This window comes from Drosophila suzukii, chromosome 3 (genome assembly GCF_043229965.1).
Source record: "Drosophila suzukii chromosome 3, CBGP_Dsuzu_IsoJpt1.0, whole genome shotgun sequence".
NCBI classification, from domain to species: domain Eukaryota; kingdom Metazoa; phylum Arthropoda; class Insecta; order Diptera; family Drosophilidae; genus Drosophila; species Drosophila suzukii.
Genome location: NC_092082.1, coordinates 39,422,606 through 39,449,569, shown reverse-complemented (window position 1 = coordinate 39,449,569; position 26,964 = coordinate 39,422,606). Strand labels below are relative to the sequence as shown.

At 36.0% G+C, this 26,964-nt stretch overlaps 3 protein-coding genes and 4 pseudogenes across 8 annotated transcripts; all 7 read right to left on the bottom strand.

The window, feature by feature from the left end:
- Positions 1-2,840: 2,840 nt before the first annotated feature.
- Positions 2,841-5,036, bottom strand: LOC108011696 (histone-lysine N-methyltransferase SETD1-like; annotated as a pseudogene).
- Positions 5,037-7,577: 2,541 nt separating this feature from the next.
- Positions 7,578-9,084, bottom strand: LOC139352997 (histone-lysine N-methyltransferase SETD1-like). The gene is made up of 3 exons (XM_070996005.1): positions 8,695-9,084; positions 8,007-8,640; positions 7,578-7,946 (listed from the first exon to the last, which is right to left on the bottom strand). Exons 1-3 carry the CDS (start codon positions 9,030-9,032, stop codon positions 7,773-7,775), a joined length of 1,146 nt encoding a protein of 381 aa, XP_070852106.1. The 5' UTR covers positions 9,033-9,084; the 3' UTR covers positions 7,578-7,772.
- Positions 9,085-12,112: 3,028 nt separating this feature from the next.
- Positions 12,113-13,576, bottom strand: LOC136117477 (histone-lysine N-methyltransferase SETD1-like). The gene is made up of 3 exons (XM_070996870.1): positions 13,050-13,576; positions 12,362-12,995; positions 12,113-12,301 (listed from the first exon to the last, which is right to left on the bottom strand). Exons 1-3 carry the CDS (start codon positions 13,559-13,561, stop codon positions 12,128-12,130), a joined length of 1,320 nt encoding a protein of 439 aa, XP_070852971.1. The 5' UTR covers positions 13,562-13,576; the 3' UTR covers positions 12,113-12,127.
- Positions 13,577-15,823: 2,247 nt separating this feature from the next.
- LOC139352777 (histone-lysine N-methyltransferase SETD1-like) lies at positions 15,824-16,629 on the bottom strand (annotated as a pseudogene).
- Positions 16,630-16,631: 2 nt separating this feature from the next.
- Positions 16,632-17,252, bottom strand: LOC139352776 (histone-lysine N-methyltransferase SETD1-like; annotated as a pseudogene).
- Positions 17,201-18,803, bottom strand: LOC139352775 (histone-lysine N-methyltransferase SETD1-like; annotated as a pseudogene).
- A 567-nt stretch (positions 18,804-19,370) lies between these two features.
- LOC108017041 (SET domain containing 1) lies at positions 19,371-25,318 on the bottom strand. Of its 6 annotated transcripts, none has more exons than XM_036821702.3 (6): positions 25,162-25,306; positions 24,419-24,678; positions 24,118-24,367; positions 20,488-24,065; positions 19,800-20,433; positions 19,371-19,739 (listed from the first exon to the last, which is right to left on the bottom strand). In XM_036821702.3, exons 1-6 carry the CDS (start codon positions 25,195-25,197, stop codon positions 19,566-19,568), a joined length of 4,932 nt encoding a protein of 1,643 aa, XP_036677597.2. In that variant the 5' UTR covers positions 25,198-25,306; the 3' UTR covers positions 19,371-19,565. The 6 variants fall into 6 exon arrangements, with proteins under 6 accessions (XP_036677597.2, XP_065724531.2, XP_065724532.2 ...); XM_065868459.2 differs by having other exon boundaries at positions 24,419-24,823; positions 24,878-25,194; XM_065868460.2 differs by having other exon boundaries at positions 24,419-24,805; positions 24,878-25,194.
- Between the last annotated feature and the right edge of the window lie 1,646 nt (positions 25,319-26,964).

Sequence of the window (26,964 nt, the reverse complement as noted above, 5' to 3'; positions counted from 1 at the left end):
CCGATTTTCGTTCCAACATAGAGTTACTATCCTTTAATGTTCCAGATGAAATACCGCCAAAGGGAACTGCCTGACTGGCCTGAATAACAATGTTCCAGCGCAATCTGAATGGCCTGCGATGCTTGGCTAAGCCACCGTCTGAAGATGCTGGTGATTGAGATATTTTGTTTTCGTTCTTTGAATTTTCGCACATTTGGTAACAACTATTTAAAACTACTTCACCATCTTTCTTGGCGTCTGACTCGTTGTCCTTATCAGGTTCTATATTTCTATTATAATTTAAACTTCTGAAGCCTAAATTAGTTTGCAAGGTAGATTTATCTTCATTCAATTCAATTTAGTATCTTCATCGGTATCGGAATAAATATTACTTTTTTTTGTGCGTTTCGCTATGTCGTTTTTCCTGTACTCATCAGACTCTGAAAACATGTTTCTTAGATCAACATTTTCATTATCTCTTAAAACCCCTCGGCATCTTTTCTTAATCTTTTTTTTTCCGTTGATGCCGAGTTTTTTGATTATGTTCGTCTTGAAGATCGTTTTCACTCGTTCCTTCCTTTTCATCACATTCGTTGCCTTCATACTCAGCTTCACTAGATGAGGATGGAGACGAAAAAAAGCTGGAAGCACTTTCTTTTCGTTTTGAATTTACATCAGAGTCATGGTTTGAAATTTCACTCTTTAAATTTGAGAGTGCTGTCGTATCAGAGCTGCCCATATTAGAATCTTCCTTTTCTGAGTCTGAACGTTGTACCATTTCATCTTGGTCACTTAAATCTCTTTCCAAAAAAATTCCCGTGTCTGGAATTGGACTAGAGTGATTTCTTATACGCCGAAACGATGGTAACTTGAGCATTGCCGCTCTTAAACTTATACTTGAGAACGTTTGAAAATCTGCGATTTCCCGTTGCGTATTAATTATATGACTAATGTCTGCAGGCTTCTCGTTATACGTAGTTTCTTTGAGGAAATTTGAAGTTGTATTGTAGGTTGATTCTGCAATATCGGTTTTGGTCGAGATTTTAATGTGTGCTCGTCACACCATGTCTCAAAATATTTAAATGCCGTTATTTCAATCATGCGCTTACTTACATCTCTTTTTAAAATGCGCTGTAACTCTTCGGCAATATAGTTTATAACCTTTTATACCTTTAAGGGTATCTTATTATTCTGGTCCGAAACATTAATTATATGGTAGTCATAGGGCTCAGCAATCGAATCAAAATGAAATGACCCAACGCCTTTCAAGTAATCGGACTGTATGTAGGCGGCAAATCGGCTAGCAAAAGCAGAGTCCGGCGAGATACCGGAAGGATAATGTCCATAGCCAGAAGAATGGTAATAAAATTGATTTTGATCTGTTGAATTTGGATACATGTAAGACGACGGCACAATAGGTCTCTTATATTCCCCATCTTCCAAAGTCAATACACTTTGGATAGGATCCTCATGGGAAGATAAACATGATAAAGACGTATTGTCATCAAGTTTTTCTTTTTCACTTGTAAAACTGTTTTTAGACATTTCCTTCCTAATTAATATTTCCTCGTCCCTTGATATATCACTTGCTCCATTGGGTTGTTGTAAAGCTTTCATATTCCTTACGTGACTTGTTTGAATCGGAATTATTTTCAAAAGACACATCCGCTTTTTTATCTGTGTCCGTATCGCTACTATCCATTTGAAGAAATGGAATACTGATAAAATGTACATTTTTCCTATGGACAGGTCCGACTGGGTTTCTACAGTTAAGAAACTAGACTCCCAGCCCACATGCCTTTGATATAGCACGTTAATCAGATGTAAATATTGAGCCAACCAAAGAATCTTACACAGACAATGCACATTGGGAAGATCGCAAATCCACACCAAAAATATGGCTGTACATTCCGTTGAATGGTTATAACTCATCTTGTAGTCTACATTATATTTGCATAGACGAATTGGATAGTGATCCTAATTAAGAATATATATACTTTATGGGGTCGGAAACGCTTCCTTCTGCTTGTTACATACTTTCCGACGAATCTAGTATACTCTTTACTCTACGAGTAACGGATATAAATATATCGTGAAAAATACCACGGTAGGGGCACATAAAAGTGAATAAAAATATTACTTGTGCACTGTAAACTTGTAGAAATGATTTTTTTTTGTTAATTTTTCAATTTTTAACTTAGCTGGTTTCCCATTTAGAATAGTATAAAAACAAAATACTAAATAAATTCAAAGGAATTTTGTTTTCCAAAAACGTAATCAAATGTCTAAAAAAAGGTACCGAACCTTTCCTCGTATGCAATCCCTGCTACTTCTGAGTGATACGATTTTATTGAGTTTTCTCTCTAAATGTAATTATTTACAGTTTATAACTTGTTTTTAAATGACTTCAATTTTAAGATCGATATAATCATTTTAAAATTTAATTGAAAACTTAAAGCATTTTATATACACTTCTAAACTCGACGATTTAATTGAATTTTATTGGTTTAAATAAAAATGTTTAATTTGCTATGAAAATGTAACTAAGAACTATTTTACTATTGTTTTTATTTACACGAGCACCCGTTTTGGATATAATATACAAAAATAACAAAATACTAAATAAATTCAAAGGAATTTTGTTTTCCAAAAACGTAATCAAATGTCTAAAAAAAGGTACCGAACCTTTCCTCGTATGCAATCCCTGCTACTTCTGAGTGATACGATTTTATTGAGTTTTCTCTCTAAATGTAATTATTTACAGTTTATAACTTGTTTTTAAATGACTTCAATTTTAAGATCGATATAATCATTTTAAAATTTAATTGAAAACTTAAAGCATTTTATATACACTTCTAAACTCGACGATTTAATTGAATTTTATTGGTTTAAATAAAAATGTTTAATTTGCTATGAAAATGTAACTAAGAACTATTTTACTATTGTTTTTATTTACACGAGCACCCGTTTTGGATATAATATACAAACTTAAGTTACGGGATCCAAAATATTTAATTTATAATTGAAAATTCTTTAAATTAATTTATAAATTAGCTTTAGTTAAGTGTACCCCGACATCCTTGAGCGCCACATAGGCAAGGTATTTTTTCTTCTTCCAATGGAAACTTATAGTCGTACGTAATTTCCTCGTTGATTCTAATTGGTTGCTTTGAATATATAACTATCTTCTTTTCAGACTCAATCGTAATGACCTTTGCATGGCAATTCGGCTGCAATCAGAAAAAAAGTACATTAGTAAAACAATTACTATTAGAACCACGAATTCTTACATTGCAACTGTGATTTATAAATCGTGCTAAGTTTCCACATTTAGTTGCATCGATAATAGTTTCCATGTCGATTCGAAACAAATAGGAACTGCCAATTCCAATTGCTTCGTACTTTGTTTCCCTCAGATCTGCAACAACGGGTCTAATCATTTGACCAACGTATTCAATAACCATTTCGTCGGCAGCTATAGGCTCCATTGCAAATAATCCCCAGACATGTATTGCCGATTTTGCAAACTTAAGCTGCTTTTTCCGAAACTTGAGCTGATTTAATTTTAAAAGCTCGGATTCACGCATCGAACCAAAAGCAGTTAAAAGTCGGCGTTGGTTTGAGCGCGCTTCACGGGAGATTTCTTGCATTTTGGATATTAGCTTATTTTGGTGGTGATTGGTGAGTGCTGTAGGTTCATCGCTACGGTCTTCGTTATGGGAATCTTCTGTATTGGCTTTAGCATGATGGTACTTGTGTTTAGCCTTTTCTCGTAAATCTAATTTGTAAAAACCTTCAGTTCGAGCACATCCAGTTTTATGGCGCAATAGTTCGTCATCTTTCCTACGTTTTTTTTGTGGTGGAGGCCAAAAAGCTCGGTCGGTTGTACAGTGATCCACCCAATGGGTGTTGTTTAAAAACATACTAGAAAAAATGTAGCATATAATAAAATCTCAGCGTTCACTAAAAATCACTTACGCGTATGGCTCCTTTTGCAAATGGTCCGAGTAGCTCATTTTTATGAAGTTAATGTCTTCTGCATCGATGCCTTTAGTTAGGAAAGTGTATAAAATTACCATTTCCTCATTCTGGTCACGAGCTTTATACATCTCACAAGGTACAAAATTGGCTGTTTTTCGTGCCAACTCGGCTATAGCATCTGCAATTGGGGCTATTTTATTCTTCACATTAGGTATCCGCGGAATTGAATCTTTTTTTTTTCTTTGAGAGCGAATAGTATCCTTTCGAGGTCTGCCTGGACCTGACCTAGTCATTTGATCAACAATTATAATGTTAGCCGATTTTCGTTCCAACATAGAGTTACTATCCTTTAATGTTCCAGATGGAATACCGCCAAAGGGATCTGTCTGAGCGTGGGGCGGTAACGAATAGCAATGTTCCAGCGCAACCTGACTGGCCTGCGATGCTTGGCTGGAGCCACCGTCTGAAGATGCTGGTGATTAAGATATTTTGGTTTCGTTCTTTGAATTTTTGCACATTTGGTAACAACCATTTAAAACTACTTCACCATCTTTCTTGGCGTCTGATTCGTTGTCCTTATCAGGTTCTATATTTATATTATAATTTAAACTTCTGAAGCCTAAATTAGCTTGCAAGGTAGATTTATCTTCATTCATATAAATTGGGGACTTTCTGCTGTTTGATATAGGATTAGACAATGGCAAGTTTTCATCCAAAACAATTTCAAACTTTTTCTCTTGTTCCTCTAAAAATTCTCTTTCAATTTGGGCCATGTATTCAGTATTCCTTCTTCTTTTTTCCTGGTACTCTCGCTCTTCTTCAGAATCGCTGTAAATTCTATTATAGTCAAAAACTGACTTTCGTTCACAATCATCTATCTTTTGAATGGCCTCTTCATTGTAGCCCGGTGGCGGTAAAGGTGTAAGAGAGCGACGAAACTCTTCATTTATTTTTGGCGTACTTTGTTGCTCTGATTCAAACGCGGGATCTATCTCGATTTCGCGCAATTCGCAGCAACTATCTTTACTTATATCTTCGAGATCAGAAGGAATAGATGACATTGTGTTTTCTTGTAACGCAGGCAACAAATTTTTCAATTTAGTATCTTCATTATCTTCCTCGGTATCGGAATAAATATTACTTTTTTTTGTGCGTTTCGTTATGTCGTTTTTCCTGTACTCATCAGAGTCTGATAACATGTTTCTTAGGTCAACATTCAACATTTTCATTATCTCCTAAAACCCCTCGGCTTCTTTTCTTAATCTTTTTTTTCCGTTGATGCCGATTTTTTTGATTATGTTCGTCTTGAAGATCGTTTTCACTCGTTCCTTCCTTTTCATCACATTCGTTGCCTTCATACTCAGCTTCACTAGATGAGGATGGAGACGAAAAAAAGCTGGAAGCACTTTCTTTTCGTTTTGAATTTACATCAGAGTCATGGTTTGAAATTTCACTCTTTAAATTTGAGAGTGCTGTCGTATCAGAGCTGCCCATATTAGAATCTTCCTTTTCTGAGTCTGAACGTTGTACCATTTCCTCTTGGTCACTTAAATCTCTTTAAAAAAAAATTCCCGTGTCTGGAATTGGACTAGAGTGTTTTCTTATACGCCGAAACGATGGTAACTTGGGCATTGCCGCTCTTAATCTTATACTTGAGAACGTTTGAAAATCTGCGATTTCCCGTTGCGTATTAATTATATGACTAATGTCTGGAGGCTTCTCGTTATACGTAGTTTCTTTGAGGAAATTTGAAGTTGTTTGTAGGTTGAGGTCGAGATTTTAATTTGTGCTCCTCCCACCATGTCTCAAAATGTTTAAATGCCGTTATTTCAATCATGCGCTTATTTACATCTCTTTTTAAAATCTGCTTTAACTCTTCGACAATATAGTTTATAACCTTTTTTATCTTTAGGGGTACCTTATTATTCTGGTCCGAAACATTAATTATATAGTAGTCATAGGGCTCAGCAACCGAATCAAAATGAAATGACCCAACGCCTTTCAAGTAATCGGACTGTATGTAGGCGGCAAATCGGCTAGCAAAAGCAGAGTCCGGCGGTATACCGGAAGGATAATGTCCATAGCCAGAAGAATGGTAATAAAATTGATTTTGATCCGTTGAATATGGATACATGTAAGACGACGGCACAATAGGTCTCTTATATTCCCCATCTTCCAAAGTCAATACACTTTGGATAGGATCCTCATGGAAAGATAAACTTGATAAAGACATATTGTCATCAAGTTTTTCTTTTTCACTTGTAAAACTGTTTTTAGACCTGTCCTTCCTTATTATTATTTCCTAGTCACTTGATATATCACTTGCTCCATTGGGTTGTTGTAAAGCTTTCATATTCCTTACGTGCGACTTCATTTTCTTTTCGGACTTGTTTGAATCGGAATTATTTTCAAAAGACACATCCGCTTTTTTTTCTGTGTCCGAATCGCTACTATCCATTTGAAGAAATGGAATACTGATAAAATGTACATTTTTCCTATGGACAGATCCGACTGGGTTTCTACAGTTAAGAAACTAGACTCCCAGCCCACAGGCCTTTGATATAGCATGTTAATCAGATGTAAATATTGAGCCAACCAAAGAATCTTACACAGACAATGCACATTGGGAAGATCGCAAATCCACACCAAAAATATGGCTGTACATTCCGTTGAATGGTTATAACTCATCTTGTAGTCTACATTATATTTGCATAGACGAATTGGATAGTGATCCTAATTAAGAATATATATACTTTATGGGGTCGGAAACGCTTCCTTCTGCTTGTTACATACTTTCCGACGAATCTAGTATACTCTTTACTCTACGAGTAACGGATATAAATATATCGTGAAAAATACCACGGTAGGGGCACATAAAAGTGAATAAAAATATTACTTGTGCACTGTAAACTTGTAGAAATGATTTTTTTTTGTTAATTTTTCAATTTTTAACTTAGCTGGTTTCCCATTTAGAATAGTATAAAAACAAAATACTAAATAAATTCAAAGGAATTTTGTTTTCCAAAAACGTAATCAAATGTCTAAAAAAAGGTACCGAACCTTTCCTCGTATGCAATCCCTGCTACTTCTGAGTGATACGATTTTATTGAGTTTTCTCTCTAAATGTAATTATTTACAGTTTATAACTTGTTTTTAAATGACTTCAATTTTAAGATCGATATAATCATTTTAAAATTTAATTGAAAACTTAAAGCATTTTATATACACTTCTAAACTCGACGATTTAATTGAATTTTATTGGTTTAAATAAAAATGTTTAATTTGCTATGAAAATGTAACTAAGAACTATTTTACTATTGTTTTTATTTACACGAGCACCCGTTTTGGATATAATATACAAAAATAACAAAATACTAAATAAATTCAAAGGAATTTTGTTTTCCAAAAACGTAATCAAATGTCTAAAAAAAGGTACCGAACCTTTCCTCGTATGCAATCCCTGCTACTTCTGAGTGATACGATTTTATTGAGTTTTCTCTCTAAATGTAATTATTTACAGTTTATAACTTGTTTTTAAATGACTTCAATTTTAAGATCGATATAATCATTTTAAAATTTAATTGAAAACTTAAAGCATTTTATATACACTTCTAAACTCGACGATTTAATTGAATTTTATTGGTTTAAATAAAAATGTTTAATTTGCTATGAAAATGTAACTAAGAACTATTTTACTATTGTTTTTATTTACACGAGCACCCGTTTTGGATATAATATACAAACTTAAGTTACGGGATCCAAAATATTTAATTTATAATTGAAAATTCTTTAAATTAATTTATAAATTAGCTTTAGTTAAGTGTACCCCGACATCCTTGAGCGCCACATAGGCAAGGTATTTTTTCTTCTTCCAATGGAAACTTATAGTCGTACGTAATTTCCTCGTTGATTCTAATTGGTTGCTTTGAATATATAACTATCTTCTTTTCAGACTCAATCGTAATGACCTTTGCATGGCAATTCGGCTGCAATCAGAAAAAAAGTACATTAGTAAAACAATTACTATTAGAACCACGAATTCTTACATTGCAACTGTGATTTATAAATCGTGCTAAGTTTCCACATTTAGTTGCATCGATAATAGTTTCCATGTCGATTCGAAACAAATAGGAACTGCCAATTCCAATTGCTTCGTACTTTGTTTCCCTCAGATCTGCAACAACGGGTCTAATCATTTGACCAACGTATTCAATAACCATTTCGTCGGCAGCTATAGGCTCCATTGCAAATAATCCCCAGACATGTATTGCCGATTTTGCAAACTTAAGCTGCTTTTTCCGAAACTTGAGCTGATTTAATTTTAAAAGCTCGGATTCACGCATCGAACCAAAAGCAGTTAAAAGTCGGCGTTGGTTTGAGCGCGCTTCACGGGAGATTTCTTGCATTTTGGATATTAGCTTATTTTGGTGGTGATTGGTGAGTGCTGTAGGTTCATCGCTACGGTCTTCGTTATGGGAATCTTCTGTATTGGCTTTAGCATGATGGTACTTGTGTTTAGCCTTTTCTCGTAAATCTAATTTGTAAAAACCTTCAGTTCGAGCACATCCAGTTTTATGGCGCAATAGTTCGTCATCTTTCCTACGTTTTTTTTGTGGTGGAGGCCAAAAAGCTCGGTCGGTTGTACAGTGATCCACCCAATGGGTGTTGTTTAAAAACATACTAGAAAAAATGTAGCATATAATAAAATCTCAGCGTTCACTAAAAATCACTTACGCGTATGGCTCCTTTTGCAAATGGTCCGAGTAGCTCATTTTTATGAAGTTAATGTCTTCTGCATCGATGCCTTTAGTTAGGAAAGTGTATAAAATTACCATTTCCTCATTCTGGTCACGAGCTTTATACATCTCACAAGGTACAAAATTGGCTGTTTTTCGTGCCAACTCGGCTATAGCATCTGCAATTGGGGCTATTTTATTCTTCACATTAGGTATCCGCGGAATTGAATCTTTTTTTTTTCTTTGAGAGCGAATAGTATCCTTTCGAGGTCTGCCTGGACCTGACCTAGTCATTTGATCAACAATTATAATGTTAGCCGATTTTCGTTCCAACATAGAGTTACTATCCTTTAATGTTCCAGATGGAATACCGCCAAAGGGATCTGTCTGAGCGTGGGGCGGTAACGAATAGCAATGTTCCAGCGCAACCTGACTGGCCTGCGATGCTTGGCTGGAGCCACCGTCTGAAGATGCTGGTGATTAAGATATTTTGGTTTCGTTCTTTGAATTTTTGCACATTTGGTAACAACCATTTAAAACTACTTCACCATCTTTCTTGGCGTCTGATTCGTTGTCCTTATCAGGTTCTATATTTATATTATAATTTAAACTTCTGAAGCCTAAATTAGCTTGCAAGGTAGATTTATCTTCATTCATATAAATTGGGGACTTTCTGCTGTTTGATATAGGATTAGACAATGGCAAGTTTTCATCCAAAACAATTTCAAACTTTTTCTCTTGTTCCTCTAAAAATTCTCTTTCAATTTGGGCCATGTATTCAGTATTCCTTCTTCTTTTTTCCTGGTACTCTCGCTCTTCTTCAGAATCGCTGTAAATTCTATTATAGTCAAAAACTGACTTTCGTTCACAATCATCTATCTTTTGAATGGCCTCTTCATTGTAGCCCGGTGGCGGTAAAGGTGTAAGAGAGCGACGAAACTCTTCATTTATTTTTGGCGTACTTTGTTGCTCTGATTCAAACGCGGGATCTATCTCGATTTCGCGCAATTCGCAGCAACTATCTTTACTTATATCTTCGAGATCAGAAGGAATAGATGACATTGTGTTTTCTTGTAACGCAGGCAACAAATTTTTCAATTTAGTATCTTCATTATCTTCCTCGGTATCGGAATAAATATTACTTTTTTTTGTGCGTTTCGTTATGTCGTTTTTCCTGTACTCATCAGAGTCTGATAACATGTTTCTTAGGTCAACATTCAACATTTTCATTATCTCCTAAAACCCCTCGGCTTCTTTTCTTAATCTTTTTTTTCCGTTGATGCCGATTTTTTTGATTATGTTCGTCTTGAAGATCGTTTTCACTCGTTCCTTCCTTTTCATCACATTCGTTGCCTTCATACTCAGCTTCACTAGATGAGGATGGAGACGAAAAAAAGCTGGAAGCACTTTCTTTTCGTTTTGAATTTACATCAGAGTCATGGTTTGAAATTTCACTCTTTAAATTTGAGAGTGCTGTCGTATCAGAGCTGCCCATATTAGAATCTTCCTTTTCTGAGTCTGAACGTTGTACCATTTCCTCTTGGTCACTTAAATCTCTTTAAAAAAAAATTCCCGTGTCTGGAATTGGACTAGAGTGTTTTCTTATACGCCGAAACGATGGTAACTTGGGCATTGCCGCTCTTAATCTTATACTTGAGAACGTTTGAAAATCTGCGATTTCCCGTTGCGTATTAATTATATGACTAATGTCTGGAGGCTTCTCGTTATACGTAGTTTCTTTGAGGAAATTTGAAGTTGTTTGTAGGTTGAGGTCGAGATTTTAATTTGTGCTCCTCCCACCATGTCTCAAAATGTTTAAATGCCGTTATTTCAATCATGCGCTTATTTACATCTCTTTTTAAAATCTGCTTTAACTCTTCGACAATATAGTTTATAACCTTTTTTATCTTTAGGGGTACCTTATTATTCTGGTCCGAAACATTAATTATATAGTAGTCATAGGGCTCAGCAACCGAATCAAAATGAAATGACCCAACGCCTTTCAAGTAATCGGACTGTATGTAGGCGGCAAATCGGCTAGCAAAAGCAGAGTCCGGCGGTATACCGGAAGGATAATGTCCATAGCCAGAAGAATGGTAATAAAATTGATTTTGATCCGTTGAATATGGATACATGTAAGACGACGGCACAATAGGTCTCTTATATTCCCCATCTTCCAAAGTCAATACACTTTGGATAGGATCCTCATGGAAAGATAAACTTGATAAAGACATATTGTCATCAAGTTTTTCTTTTTCACTTGTAAAACTGTTTTTAGACCTGTCCTTCCTTATTATTATTTCCTAGTCACTTGATATATCACTTGCTCCATTGGGTTGTTGTAAAGCTTTCATATTCCTTACGTGCGACTTCATTTTCTTTTCGGACTTGTTTGAATCGGAATTATTTTCAAAAGACACATCCGCTTTTTTTTCTGTGTCCGAATCGCTACTATCCATTTGAAGAAATGGAATACTGATAAAATGTACATTTTTCCTATGGACAGATCCGACTGGGTTTCTACAGTTAAGAAACTAGACTCCCAGCCCACAGGCCTTTGATATAGCATGTTAATCAGATGTAAATATTGAGCCAACCAAAGAATCTTACACAGACAATGCACATTGGGAAGATCGCAAATCCACACCAAAAATATGGCTGTACATTCCGTTGAATGGTTATAACTTATCTTGTAGTCTACATTATATTTGCATAGACGAATTGGATAGTGATCCTAATTAAGAATATATATACTTTATGGGGTCGGAAACGCTTCCCTCTGCTTGTTACATACTTTCCGACGAATCTAGTATACTCTTTACTCTACGAGTAACGGATATAAATATATCGTGAAAAATACCACGGTAGGGGCACATAAAAGTGAATAAAAATATTACTTGTGCAGTGCAAACTTGTAAAAATGATTTTTTTTGTAAATTTTTGAATTTTTAACTTAGCTGGTTTCCCATTTAGAATAGTATAAAAACAAAATACTAAATAAATTCAAAGGAATTTTGTTTTCCAAAAACGTAATCAAATGTCTAAAAAAAGGTACCTAACCTTTCCTCGAATGCATCCCTGCTATTTCTGAGTGATGCGATTTTATTGAGTTTTCTCTCTAAATGTAATTATTGACAGTATATAACTTGTTTTTAAATGACTTCAATTTTAAGATCGATTATAGTCATTTTAAGATTTAATTGAAATCTCAAACCATTTTAAATACACTTCTAAGCACGACAATTTAATTGAATTTAATTGGTTTTAATAAAAATGTTAAATTTGCTGTGAAAATGTAACTAAGAACTATTTTACTATTGTTTTTATTTACACTAGCACCCGTTTTAGATATAATATACAAACTTAAGTTACGGGATCCAAAATATTTAATTTATAATTGAAAATTCTTTAAATTAATATATCAATTAGCTTTAGTTAAGTGTACCCCGACATCCTTGAGCGCCACATAGGCAAGGTATTTTTTCTTCTTCCAATGGAAACTTATAGTCGTACGTAATTTCCTCGTTGATTCTAATTGGTTGCTTTGAATATATAACTATCTTCTTTTCAGACTCAATCGTAATGACCTTTGCATGGCAATTCGGCTGCAATCAGAAAAAAAGTACATTAGTAAAACAATTACTATTAGAACCACGAATTCTTACATTGCAACTGTGATTTATAAATCGTGCTAAGTTTCCACATTTAGTTGCATCGATAATAGTTTCCATGTCGATTCGAAACAAATAGGAACTGCCAATTCCAATTGCTTCGTACTTTGTTTCCCTCAGATCTGCAACAACGGGTCTAATCATTTGACCAACGTATTCAATAACCATTTCGTCGGCAGCTATAGGCTCCATTGCAAATAATCCCCAGACATGTATTGCCGATTTTGCAAACTTAAGCTGCTTTTTCCGAAACTTGAGCTGATTTAATTTTAAAAGCTCGGATTCACGCATCGAACCAAAAGCAGTTAAAAGTCGGCGTTGGTTTGAGCGCGCTTCACGGGAGATTTCTTGCATTTTGGATATTAGCTTATTTTGGTGGTGATTGGTGAGTGCTGTAGGTTCATCGCTACGGTCTTCGTTATGGGAATCTTCTGTATTGGCTTTAGCATGATGGTACTTGTGTTTAGCCTTTTCTCGTAAATCTAATTTGTAAAAACCTTCAGTTCGAGCACATCCAGTTTTATGGCGCAATAGTTCGTCATCTTTCCTACGTTTTTTTTGTGGTGGAGGCCAAAAAGCTCGGTCGGTTGTACAGTGATCCACCCAATGGGTGTTGTTTAAAAACATACTAGAAAAAATGTAGCATATAATAAAATCTCAGCGTTCACTAAAAATCACTTACGCGTATGGCTCCTTTTGCAAATGGTCCGAGTAGCTCATTTTTATGAAGTTAATGTCTTCTGCATCGATGCCTTTAGTTAGGAAAGTGTATAAAATTACCATTTCCTCATTCTGGTCACGAGCTTTATACATCTCACAAGGTACAAAATTGGCTGTTTTCCGTGCCAACTCGGCTATAGCATCTGCAATTGGGGCTATTTTATTCTTCACATTAGGTATCCGCGGAATTGAATCTTTTTTTTTTCTTTGAGAGCGAATAGTATCCTTTCGAGGTCTGCCTGGACCTGACCTAGTCATTTGATCAACAATTATAATGTTAGCCGATTTTCGTTCCAACATAGAGTTACTATCCTTTAATGTTCCAGATGAAATACCGCCAAAGGGAACTGCCTGACTGGCCTGAATAACAATGTTCCAGCGCAATCTGAATGGCCTGCGATGCTTGGCTAAGCCACCGTCTGAAGATGCTGGTGGTTGAGATATTTTGTTTTCGTTCTTTGAATTTTCGCACATTTGGTAACAACTATTTAAAACTACTTCACCATCTTTCTTGGCGTCTGACTCGTTGTCCTTATCAGGTTCTATATTTCTATTATAATTTAAACTTCTGAAGCCTAAATTAGTTTGCAAGGTAGATTTATCTTCATTCAATTCAATTTAGTATCTTCATCGGTATCGGAATAAATATTACTTTTTTTTGTGCGTTTCGCTATGTCGTTTTTCCTGTACTCATCAGAGTCTGAAAACATGTTTCTTAGATCAACATTTTCATTATCTCTTAAAACCCCTCGGCATCTTTTCTTAATCTTTTTTTTTCCGTTGATGCCGAGTTTTTTGATTATGTTCGTCTTGAAGATCGTTTTCACTCGTTCCTTCCTTTTCATCACATTCGTTGCCTTCATACTCAGCTTCACTAGATGAGGATGGAGACGAAAAAAAGCTGGAAGCACTTTCTTTTCGTTTTGAATTTACATCAGAGTCATGGTTTGAAATTTCACTCTTTAAATTTGAGAGTGCTGTCGTATCAGAGCTGCCCATATTAGAATCTTCCTTTTCTGAGTCTGAACGTTGTACCATTTCCTCTTGGTCACTTAAATCTCTTTCCAAAAAAATTCCCGTGTCTGGAATTGGACTAGAGTGATTTCTTATACGCCGAAACGATGGTAACTTGAGCATTGCCGCTCTTAAACTTATACTTGAGAACGTTTGAAAATCTGCGATTTCCCGTTGCGTATTAATTATATGACTAATGTCTGCAGGCTTCTCGTTATACGTAGTTTCTTTGAGGAAATTTGAAGTTGTATTGTAGGTTGATTCTGCAATATCGGTTTTGGTCGAGATTTTAATGTGTGCTCGTCACACCATGTCTCAAAATATTTAAATGCCGTTATTTCAATCATGCGCTTACTTACATCTCTTTTTAAAATGCGCTGTAACTCTTCGGCAATATAGTTTATAACCTTTTATACCTTTAAGGGTATCTTATTATTCTGGTCCGAAACATTAATTATATGGTAGTCATAGGGCTCAGCAATCGAATCAAAATGAAATGACCCAACGCCTTTCAAGTAATCGGACTGTATGTAGGCGGCAAATCGGCTAGCAAAAGCAGAGTCCGGCGAGATACCGGAAGGATAATGTCCATAGCCAGAAGAATGGTAATAAAATTGATTTTGATCTGTTGAATTTGGATACATGTAAGACGACGGCACAATAGGTCTCTTATATTCCCCATCTTCCAAAGTCAATACACTTTGGATAGGATCCTCATGGGAAGATAAACTTGATAAAGACGTATTGTCATCAAGTTTTTCTTTTTCACTTGTAAAACTGTTTTTAGACATTTCCTTCCTAATTAATATTTCCTCGTCCCTTGATATATCACTTGCTCCATTGGGTTGTTGTAAAGCTTTCATATTCCTTACGTGACTTGTTTGAATCGGAATTATTTTCAAAAGACACATCCGCTTTTTTATCTGTGTCCGTATCGCTACTATCCATTTGAAGAAATGGAATACTGATAAAATGTACATTTTTCCTATGGACAGGTCCGACTGGGTTTCTACAGTTAAGAAACTAGACTCCCAGCCCACAGGCCTTTGATATAGCACGTTAATCAGATGTAAATATTGAGCCAACCAAAGAATCTTACACAGACAATGCACACTGGGAAGATCGAAAATCCACACCAAAAATATGGCTGTACATTCCGTTGAATGGTTATAACTTATCTTGTAGTCTACATTATATTTGCATAGATCGACTTGGATAGTGATCCTAATCAAGAATATATATACTTTATGGGGTCGGAAACGCTTCCTTCTGCTTGTTACATACTTTCCGACCAACCTAGTATACTCTTTACTCTACGAGTAACGGATAAAAATATATCGACGTATTTGGTAGGGGCACATAAAAGTGAATAAAAATTTTACTTGTGCACTGTAAACTTGTAGAAATGATTTTTTTTTGTTAATTTTTCAATTTTTAACTTAGCTGGTTTCCCATTTAGAATAGTATAAAAACAAAATACTAAATAAATTCAAAGGAATTTTGTTTTCCAAAAACGTAATCAAATGTCTAAAAAAAGGTACCGAACCTTTCCTCGTATGCAATCCCTGCTACTTCTGAGTGATACGATTTTATTGAGTTTTCTCTCTAAATGTAATTATTTACAGTTTATAACTTGTTTTTAAATGACTTCAATTTTAAGATCGATATAATCATTTTAAAATTTAATTTAAAACTTAAAGCATTTTATATACACTTCTAAACTCGACGATTTAATTGAATTTTATTGGTTTAAATAAAAATGTTTAATTTGCTATGAAAATGTAACTAAGAACTATTTTACTATTGTTTTTATTTACACGAGCACCCGTTTTGGATATAATATACAAACTTAAGTTACGGGATCCAAAATATTTAATTTATAATTGAAAATTCTTTAAATTAATTTATAAATTAGCTTTAGTTAAGTGTACCCCGACATCCTTGAGCGCCACATAGGCAAGGTATTTTTTCTTCTTCCAATGGAAACTTATAATCGTACGTAATTTCCTCGTTGATTTCAATTGGTTGCTTTGAATATATAACTATCTTCTTTTCAGACTCAATCGTAATGACCTTTGCATAGCAATTCGGCTGCAATCAGAAAAAAAATACATTAGTAAAACAATTACTATTAGAACCACGAATTCCTACATTGCAACTGTGATCTATAAAACTGCCAATTCCAATTGCTACAACAACGGGTCTAATCATTTGACCAATACGTTGGTCAATAACCATTTCGTCGGCAGCTATAGGCTCCATTGCAAATAATCCCCAGTCATGTATTGCCGATTTTGCAAACTAAAGCTGCTTTTTCCGAAACTTGAGCTGATTAAATTTTAAAAGCTCGGATTCACCCATCGAACCAAAAGCAGTTAAAAGTCGGCATTGGTTTGAGCGTGCTTCACGGAAATTCCTTGCATTTTGGATATTAGTTAATTATGGGGGTGATTGGTGAGTGCTGTAGGTTCATCGCTACGGTCTTCGTTATGGGAATCTTCTGTATTGGCTTTAGCATGATGGTACTTGTTTTTAGCCTGAAGTTAATGTCTTCTGCATCGATGCCTTTAGTTAGGAAAGTGTATAAAATTACCATTTCCTCATTCTGGTCACGAGCTTTATACATCTCACAAGGTACAAAATTGGCTGTTTTCCGTGCCAACTCGGCTATAGCATCTGCAATTGGGGCTATTTTATTCTTCACATTAGGTATCCGCGGAATTGAATCTTTTTTTTTTCTTTGAGAGCGAATAGTATCCTTTCGAGGTCTGCCTGGACCTGACCTAGTCATTTGATCAACAATTATAATGTTAGCCGATTTTCGTTCCAACATAGAGTTACTATCCTTTAATGTTCCAGATGAAATACCGCCAAAGGGAACTGCCTGACTGGCCTGAATAACAATGTTCCAGCGCAATCTGAATGGCCTGCGATGCTTGGCTAAGCCACCGTCTGAAGATGCTGGTGGTTGAGATATTTTGTTTTCGTTCTTTGAATTTTCGCACATTTGGTAACAACTATTTAAAACTACTTCACCATCTTTCTTGGCGTCTGACTCGTTGTCCTTATCAGGTTCTATATTTCTATTATAATTTAAACTTCTGAAGCCTAAATTAGTTTGCAAGGTAGATTTATCTTCATTCAATTCAATTTAGTATCTTCATCGGTATCGGAATAAATATTACTTTTTTTTGTGCGTTTCGCTATGTCGTTTTTCCTGTACTCATCAGAGTCTGAAAACATGTTTCTTAGATCAACATTTTCATTATCTCTTAAAACCCCTCGGCATCTTTTCTTAATCTTTTTTTTTCCGTTGATGCCGAGTTTTTTGATTATGTTCGTCTTGAAGATCGTTTTCACTCGTTCCTTCCTTTTCATCACATTCGTTGCCTTCATACTCAGCTTCACTAGATGAGGATGGAGACGAAAAAAAGCTGGAAGCACTTTCTTTTCGTTTTGAATTTACATCAGAGTCATGGTTTGAAATTTCACTCTTTAAATTTGAGAGTGCTGTCGTATCAGAGCTGCCCATATTAGAATCTTCCTTTTCTGAGTCTGAACGTTGTACCATTTCCTCTTGGTCACTTAAATCTCTTTCCAAAAAAATTCCCGTGTCTGGAATTGGACTAGAGTGATTTCTTATACGCCGAAACGATGGTAACTTGAGCATTGCCGCTCTTAAACTTATACTTGAGAACGTTTGAAAATCTGCGATTTCCCGTTGCGTATTAATTATATGACTAATGTCTGCAGGCTTCTCGTTATACGTAGTTTCTTTGAGGAAATTTGAAGTTGTATTGTAGGTTGATTCTGCAATATCGGTTTTGGTCGAGATTTTAATGTGTGCTCGTCACACCATGTCTCAAAATATTTAAATGCCGTTATTTCAATCATGCGCTTACTTACATCTCTTTTTAAAATGCGCTGTAACTCTTCGGCAATATAGTTTATAACCTTTTATACCTTTAAGGGTATCTTATTATTCTGGTCCGAAACATTAATTATATGGTAGTCATAGGGCTCAGCAATCGAATCAAAATGAAATGACCCAACGCCTTTCAAGTAATCGGACTGTATGTAGGCGGCAAATCGGCTAGCAAAAGCAGAGTCCGGCGAGATACCGGAAGGATAATGTCCATAGCCAGAAGAATGGTAATAAAATTGATTTTGATCTGTTGAATTTGGATACATGTAAGACGACGGCACAATAGGTCTCTTATATTCCCCATCTTCCAAAGTCAATACACTTTGGATAGGATCCTCATGGGAAGATAAACTTGATAAAGACGTATTGTCATCAAGTTTTTCTTTTTCACTTGTAAAACTGTTTTTAGACATTTCCTTCCTAATTAATATTTCCTCGTCCCTTGATATATCACTTGCTCCATTGGGTTGTTGTAAAGCTTTCATATTCCTTACGTGACTTGTTTGAATCGGAATTATTTTCAAAAGACACATCCGCTTTTTTATCTGTGTCCGTATCGCTACTATCCATTTGAAGAAATGGAATACTGATAAAATGTACATTTTTCCTATGGACAGGTCCGACTGGGTTTCTACAGTTAAGAAACTAGACTCCCAGCCCACAGGCCTTTGATATAGCACGTTAATCAGATGTAAATATTGAGCCAACCAAAGAATCTTACACAGACAATGCACACTGGGAAGATCGAAAATCCACACCAAAAATATGGCTGTACATTCCGTTGAATGGTTATAACTTATCTTGTAGTCTACATTATATTTGCATAGATCGACTTGGATAGTGATCCTAATCAAGAATATATATACTTTATGGGGTCGGAAACGCTTCCTTCTGCTTGTTACATACTTTCCGACCAACCTAGTATACTCTTTACTCTACGAGTAACGGATAAAAATATATCGACGTATTTGGTAGGGGCACATAAAAGTGAATAAAAATTTTACTTGTGCACTGTAAACTTGTAGAAATGATTTTTTTTTGTTAATTTTTCAATTTTTAACTTAGCTGGTTTCCCATTTAGAATAGTATAAAAACAAAATACTAAATAAATTCAAAGGAATTTTGTTTTCCAAAAACGTAATCAAATGTCTAAAAAAAGGTACCGAACCTTTCCTCGTATGCAATCCCTGCTACTTCTGAGTGATACGATTTTATTGAGTTTTCTCTCTAAATGTAATTATTTACAGTTTATAACTTGTTTTTAAATGACTTCAATTTTAAGATCGATATAATCATTTTAAAATTTAATTTAAAACTTAAAGCATTTTATATACACTTCTAAACTCGACGATTTAATTGAATTTTATTGGTTTAAATAAAAATGTTTAATTTGCTATGAAAATGTAACTAAGAACTATTTTACTATTGTTTTTATTTACACGAGCACCCGTTTTGGATATAATATACAAACTTAAGTTACGGGATCCAAAATATTTAATTTATAATTGAAAATTCTTTAAATTAATTTATAAATAAGCTTTAGTTAAGTGTACCCCGACATCCTTGAGCGCCACATAGGCAAGGTATTTTTTCTTCTTCCAATGGAAACTTATAATCGTACGTAATTTCCTCGTTGATTCCAATTGGTTGCTTTGAATATATAACTATCTTCTTTTCAGACTCAATCGTAATGACCTTTGCATAGCAATTCGGCTGCAATCAGAAAAAAAGTACATTAGTAAAACAATTACTATTATAACCACAAATTCTTACATTGCAACTGTGATTTATAAATCGTGCTAAGTTTCCACATTTAGTTGCATCGATAATAGTTTCCATGTCGATTCGAAACAAATAGGAACTGCCAATTCCAATTGCTTCGTACTTTGTTTCCCTCAGATCTGCAACAACGGGTCTAATCATTTGACCAACGTATTCAATAACCATTTCGTCGGCAGCTATAGGCTCCATTGCAAATAATCCCCAGTCATGTATTGCCGATTTTGCAAACTTAAGCTGCTTTTTCCGAAACTTGAGCTGATTAAATTTTAAAAGCTCGGATTCACCCATCGAACCAAAAGCAGTTAAAAGTCGGCGTTGGTTTGAGCGCGCTTCACGGGAAATTCCTTGCATTTTGGATATTAGTTTATTATGGTGGTGATTGGTGAGTGCTGTAGGTTCATCGCTACGGTCTTCGTTATGGGAATCTTCTGTATTGGCTTTAGCATGATGGTACTTGTGTTTAGCCTTTTCTCGTAAATCTAATTTGTAAAAACCTTCAGTTCGAGCACATCCAGTTTTATGGCGCAATAGTTCGTCATCTTTCCTACGTTTTTTTTGTGGTGGAGGCCAAAAAGCTCGGTCGGTTGTACAGTGATCCACCCAATGGGTGTTGTTTAAAAACATACTAGAAAAAATGTAGCATATAATAAAATCTCAGCGTTCACTAAAAATCACTTACGCGTATGGCTCCTTTTGCAAATGGTCCGAGTAGCTCATTTTTATGAAGTTAATGTCTTCTGCATCGATGCCTTTAGTTAGGAAAGTGTATAAAATTACCATTTCCTCATTCTGGTCACGAGCTTTATACATCTCACAAGGTACAAAATTGGCTGTTTTTCGTGCCAACTCGGCTATAGCATCTGCAATTGGGGCTATTTTATTCTTCACATTAGGTATCCGCGGAATTGAATCTTTTTTTTTTCTTTGAGAGCGAATAGTATCCTTTCGAGGTCTGCCTGGACCTGACCTAGTCATTTGATCAACAATTATAATGTTAGCCGATTTTCGTTCCAACATAGAGTTACTATCCTTTAATGTTCCAGATGGAATACCGCCAAAGGGAACTGTCTGAGCGTGGGGCGGTAACGAATAGCAATGTTCCAGCGCAACCTGGCTGGCCTGCGATGCTTGGCTGGAGCCACCGTCCGAAGATGCTGGTGATTGAGATATTTTGGTTTTGTTCTTTGAATTTTTGCACATTTGGTAACAACCATTTAAAACTACTTCACCATCTTTCTTGGCGTCTGATTCGTTGTTCTTATCAGGTTCTATATTTATATTATAATTTAAACTTCTGAAGCCTAAATTAGCTTGCAAGGTAGATTTATCTTCATTCATATAAATTGGGGACTTTCTGCTGTTTGATATAGGATTAGACAATGGCAAGTTTTCATCCAAAACAATTTCAAACTTTTTCTCTTGTTCCTCTAAAAATTCTCTTTCAATTTGGGCCATGTATTCAGTATTCCTTCTTCTTTTTTCCTGGTACTCTCGCTCTTCTTCAGAATCGCTGTAAATTCTATTATAGTCAAAAACTGACTTTCGTTCACAATCATCTATCTTTTGAATGGCCTCTTCATTGTAGCCCGGTGGCGGTACAGGTGTAAGAGAGCGACGAAACTCTTCATTTATTTTTGGCGTACTTTGTTGCTCTGATTCAAACGCGGGATCTATCTCGATTTCGCGCAATTCGCAGCAACTATCTTTACTTATATCTTCGAGATCAGAAGGAATAGATGACATTTTGTTTTCTTGTAACGCAGGCAACAAATTTTTCAATTTAGTATCTTCATTATCTTCATCGGTATCGGAATAAATATTACTTTTTTTTGTGCGTTTCGTTATGTCGTTTTTCCTGTACTCATCAGAGTCTGAAAATATGTTTCTTAGGTCAACACTTTCATTATCTCTTAAAACCCCTCGGCTTCTTTTCTTAATCTTTTTTTTCCGTTGATGCCGATTTTTTTGATTATGTTCGTCTTGAAGATCGTTTTCACTCGTTCCTTCCTTTTCATCACATTCGTTGCCTTCATACTCAGCTTCACTAGATGAGGATGGAGACGAAAAAAAGCTGGAAGCACTTCCTTTTCGTTTTGAATTTACATCAGAGTCATGGTTTGAAATTTCACTCTTTAAATTTGAGAGTGCTGTCGTATCAGAGCTGCCCATATTAGAATCTTCCTTTTCTGAGTCTGAACGTTGTACCATTTCCTCTTGGTCACTTAAATCTCTTTCCAAAAAAATTCCCGTGTCTGGAATTGGACTAGAGTGTTTTCTTATACGCCGAAACGATGGTAACTTGGGCATTGCCGCTCTTAAACTTATACTTGAGAACGTTTGAAAATCTGCGATTTCCCGTTGCGTATTAATTATATGACTAATGTCTGGAGGCTTCTCGTTATACGTAGTTTCTTTGAGGAAATTTGAAGTTGTATTGTAGGTTGATTCTGCAATATCGGCTAGTGGTTTTGGTCGAGATTTTAATGTGTGCTCGTCCCACCATGTCTCAAAATGTTTAAATGCCGTTATTTCAATCATGCGCTTATTTACATCTCTTTTTAAAATCTGCTTTAACTCTTCGACAATATAGTTTATAACCTTTTTTACCTTTAGGGGTATTTCATTATTCTGGTCCGAAACATTAATCATATGGTAGTCATAGGGCTCAGCAATCGAATCAAAATGAAATGACCCAACGCCTTTTAAGTAATCGGACTGTATGTAGGCGGCAAATCGGCTAGCAAAAGCAGAGCCCGGCGGTATACCGGAAGGATAATGTCCATAGCCAGAAGAATGGTAATAAAATTGATTTTGATCTGTTGAATTTGGATACATGTAAGACGACGACACAATAGGTCTCTTATATTCCCCATCTTCCAAAGTCAATACACTTTGGATAGGTTCCTCATGGGAAGATAAACTTGATAAAGACATATTGTCATCAAGTTTTTCTTTTTCACTTGTAAAACTGTTTTTAGACCTGTCCTTCCTAATTAATATTTCCTCGTCACTTGATATATCACTTGCTCCATTGGGTTGTTGTAAAGCTTTCATATTCCTTACGTGCGACTTCATTTTCTTTTCGGACTTGTTTGAATCGGAATTATTTTCAAAAGACACATCCGCTTTTTTATCTGTGTCCGAATCGCTACTATCCATTTGAAGAAAAGGTGGTGCATTGCCAAACGTCTTTCCTTTAAATATTAAGGCTATGCGAGTATCTAAATCTACGTTCCCTGGTTCGGAATTCAATTCTGTCGCCGTCTTTATTGAAGCCATATAATTCATATTTGTTCCCTTTGACGATTGTTGTTTTGCGTTGGCGGATTGCTTAATGAATTTTTGTTCAAGTTTAAGTTCATCTTCATCCCAATTTTCTTCCTCTTCTGGAGGTGGTGGAGGAGGCGGTACCGGCTGGAAGTTAGGCTGAGGCGCTGTCCATCTTCTACGGTCTGGCCATGTCTGAACATTTTCGATCGAAGAGTAAGAAGAATTGTTGAATCCGTAACATTCGTCAGGCAAACTGGAGCCAGAAAGTCCAGAATAGTAATGTTTTTTTGTGTTTGTTGAGCTTTTGACATCAGTTTCAGTATATTCATGTAGGGAGCAGCGCTTATAATACTTAAGACTATCACGATCCCTTCGATCGATTTCTTTTTCGCGATACTCTCGATCTTTTGATGAGTTATAACGATGTCCTCTTTTTTCTCTGGATTGGTCCCGGCATTTGTCGCGAGATCTTTTAGATTCGCGAAATGAATCTTTCTCCCTGGAACGACAGTACTCGCGCGGACGTGGGTCTGGGCCTCTAACTCTTTCTTTTGTTATGAACAATCTATTACGCTGAATTTCTGGGCTTAGATCTCTGGACCGCCGACGGTAGAAGTTGCGATCATGCCTTACGGAGGTTGGATACTTTTCCCGCATTCCACGATCATAACTTTGCTCTACTGAATGTCGACTTCTGTCCTTCAAGTGGTGATCTCTTTCCCTTTCCTTATCGCGATCCCAGTTTCGATCCCTAGCACGCTCTTCACTTTCAGTATTGATTTGAAAAGAGCTGTATGCACATTTTACAGGATCGCCAGCATCGTTTTCCATTCGACCGAATTCGTCATCTTGGGGAGCAACGTGCTGGAAAGTCGATTGGTGCGTCATTTTAATACCTGCCAATGGTTTTGCCACAACAGGATTTGTAAGATTATCAAGTGTTTTCTTTAAAATAGTACCAAAAGGGTCGCAGAACACATTTAGGACCTAAAATACATGCATTATCAATTGATCAAATCTCTAATAATATTTTACATACCTTTCCCATTACGGATTTTTGATTGTATTTTTCCACAAACTGCCTTGCTCCCTTTGTATTTTCAAACACGATTCGTGCAATGCCCATATGTTTGTTTGTAGTTGGATGATGGTAAATATTTATTTCATCGGAGGTCCCACACTTGTCCAACATGTTAGAAAGAAACTGCTTGTCGATGTTATCATTTAAGTTAACCAGAGTAACTTCGATTGCAGGTGGCTGGCCTACATAGTCGGAATCTATGACAAATCTACGGAAAAGGTGTAAGGATGTACATTTTTTTTAAAGACATCAATCTTACCTAGGAATACGAAGTAGAAGTGGATCAACAGCCCTGGCACGTATGCGAGTCAGAGGATTTCGCGGATCCCTGGGTGTTATCGTTGAATAGGCAGGGTCTCCGGGCACAACGCCATCGTAGCGATATAGTCTGGCGCCACATTTTACCAACTGCGGATCAGCTAATAGTTTAAAGTTGCGGGGCATTTTTGTGTTGGACAGAAACGTAACATGGTTGCTGCCGGAATTGCTGATAAAGGTATTCTCACGAATGTCCTGCATCTGTATGATAGGATGTGTTTAAGTCAATAATTTAGCTTAATCCCTCTACCTCCAAATACAACTTCTAGATACACGTATTAATAATTCTGCTTGTATCTGAAGAAGCCGATCTCAACGTTCATGGAAGCTACAAATAAATAAAACACTTATAACAAACATATTGATTTGCTATAAAATGAAACGTTATGTACATATGTACCTAATTCCACACAGTAAAAATATTATTTCATCTTTTTGATAGCCTCAAGCAAGATCCACAATAATTTTTTAGGAGGTTTTTTTGTCTCTTAATTAAGAAAACTATTCAGAAGCAATCTGAATGAATGTTGTTGGACCGAAACCATCCAATAAAAGGGCTGCACGAAGTAGCACGTATCATCTTCACATTTCATTGTGTTGGTCGCACAATACATACAGCCCTCAAATCCATTATATATTAAAACTCGAAGCATACTACACAGAACATAAAACGAGGCTTCTTACTTGGAGGGCTGATACTAATGTGATCGATGTGCGCATTGATTTCCTCACTATTGCTAAACACTTTCTTGAGATTTCTGAAACACTTTCAGCAGCCTTATTCCACTACAACACTTTTCAATGGGTTATGCTCTTTTCACGCAGCTGCAAAGAAATGCGAGCGTTCGCACAAGCCATCGTTGTGTCGATAATAAAACTCAAACAGAAGTAGAGCAGTAGTTGAATGGCAAGAAATATTTGGTAAAAAAGGATAGGAACAACTTACATAATTCAAGCAATTAGCTTTTACGTCAAGCAACAGTTGAGTCTCTTTTTAGCACACAAACGACGCTTATAAGTCTTCAAAGCAGATCATATTGCAGTTTTTCATAGGTGTAACAGTGTAGTTATTATATAATATATCTAAGTAATATTCAATAAGGGTTTCTTTTGTCTTAAAACTGATTGTTTTTATTAAACTTTGCAATTTTTAATATAACTAAAAAATTATATCGAACAGCTACAAGAAAATTATAATAATCAATAATAATCAATAAATGCTGATTTGCGAAATTGTTGAACTCTGGTCGCAGTTCATTCTATAGCCTAGTACTCAGATCGACTAAGAGTTTCACTAGTCGAAAAAATGTATTATTTGTAGTGTGACCGAAGATTTTAAAGTTCAGCCGCAATACATGTAGCATGGTCTAACTGTCAAGCAGCTGAGTTTGTTTCCAAACGGAAAGCAAATCAATTGGAGAAATTTAACAAGAAAATTTAAATACAAATAAATGGAATGTTCAACGAATGTTTTCATTTATGTAAATTAATAGTTTAAAGCTTCCTTCTCGTCCCACGGATGCTTCGCCATCTTTCCCGCTCCACCGCAGTACAGCTCCGAGTCCCAATGGGCATATGGGACCTTGAGGAAGTGGGAGCCGGATTAGGAACGGGGTTGTTCCGCCTGATGCCGCATGAAGTCGCCCAGCATCCTGGTAATGGCTCCTCCAGCTGTCCCTTCGCGGGCTATCTTATTTCCTTCTCCCTACAAAAGCCGGCGTGTTCTCCATCTCCGCAATAGCTGTCAAGTAGCTGGTGGAGGTTGAGTCCTGTGGAAATCCCACTTGGCATGTTCCTTCCCACTGGAATTCTCTAGTGGATCTCCTCCAACACTTGAACTACTCTGCGGATGTGCCGTGTCGTGGCATTGCTTCCTGTCGGTGTAATCCCTCAATAATAAGCAACAGCTTGGATTAGGCGTCAGTTTTCATCTGCACTGACCTCCTCTAGGCGTTTTCGGGATTTCCCTTCCGATTTTAATTTTTAAATTCCACACCGCTTCTGCACGAACACCGCCAAAGATTAAATTTCTTAATCTTTGGGTCGCGGCTAAAGGCGTTCATCGAAATTCACTCGCGAAGTCTGCTATTTTTTTTGGTATTTCCTTAGCTCATATGACCGGACGAAAAGCGTTAGCAGCGTATTTGGATCTTTTCTTTTAATTTAAAAATTTTACAGTTTTAGCCTAGTACTCAGATCGGCTAAGAGTTTCACTAGTCTAAAAATCTTATTCTTTGTAGTGCGACCGAAGTTTTCAAAGTTCACCCGCAATGCATGTGACATGGTCTTACTGCCAAGCGGCTTGTTGTTGCCAAATGGAAAACAAATCAATTTAAAAAAGATAAGTCTGCTGGTGCAGAAAGAAATTAATGTAAAAATAAATTAAATGTTTAACGAATGTTTTTATTTATGTAAATTAGAAGTTTAAGGCTTCTTTCTCGTCCCACGGATGCTTCGCCATTTTTCCTGCGCCATCTGTAGTCCAGC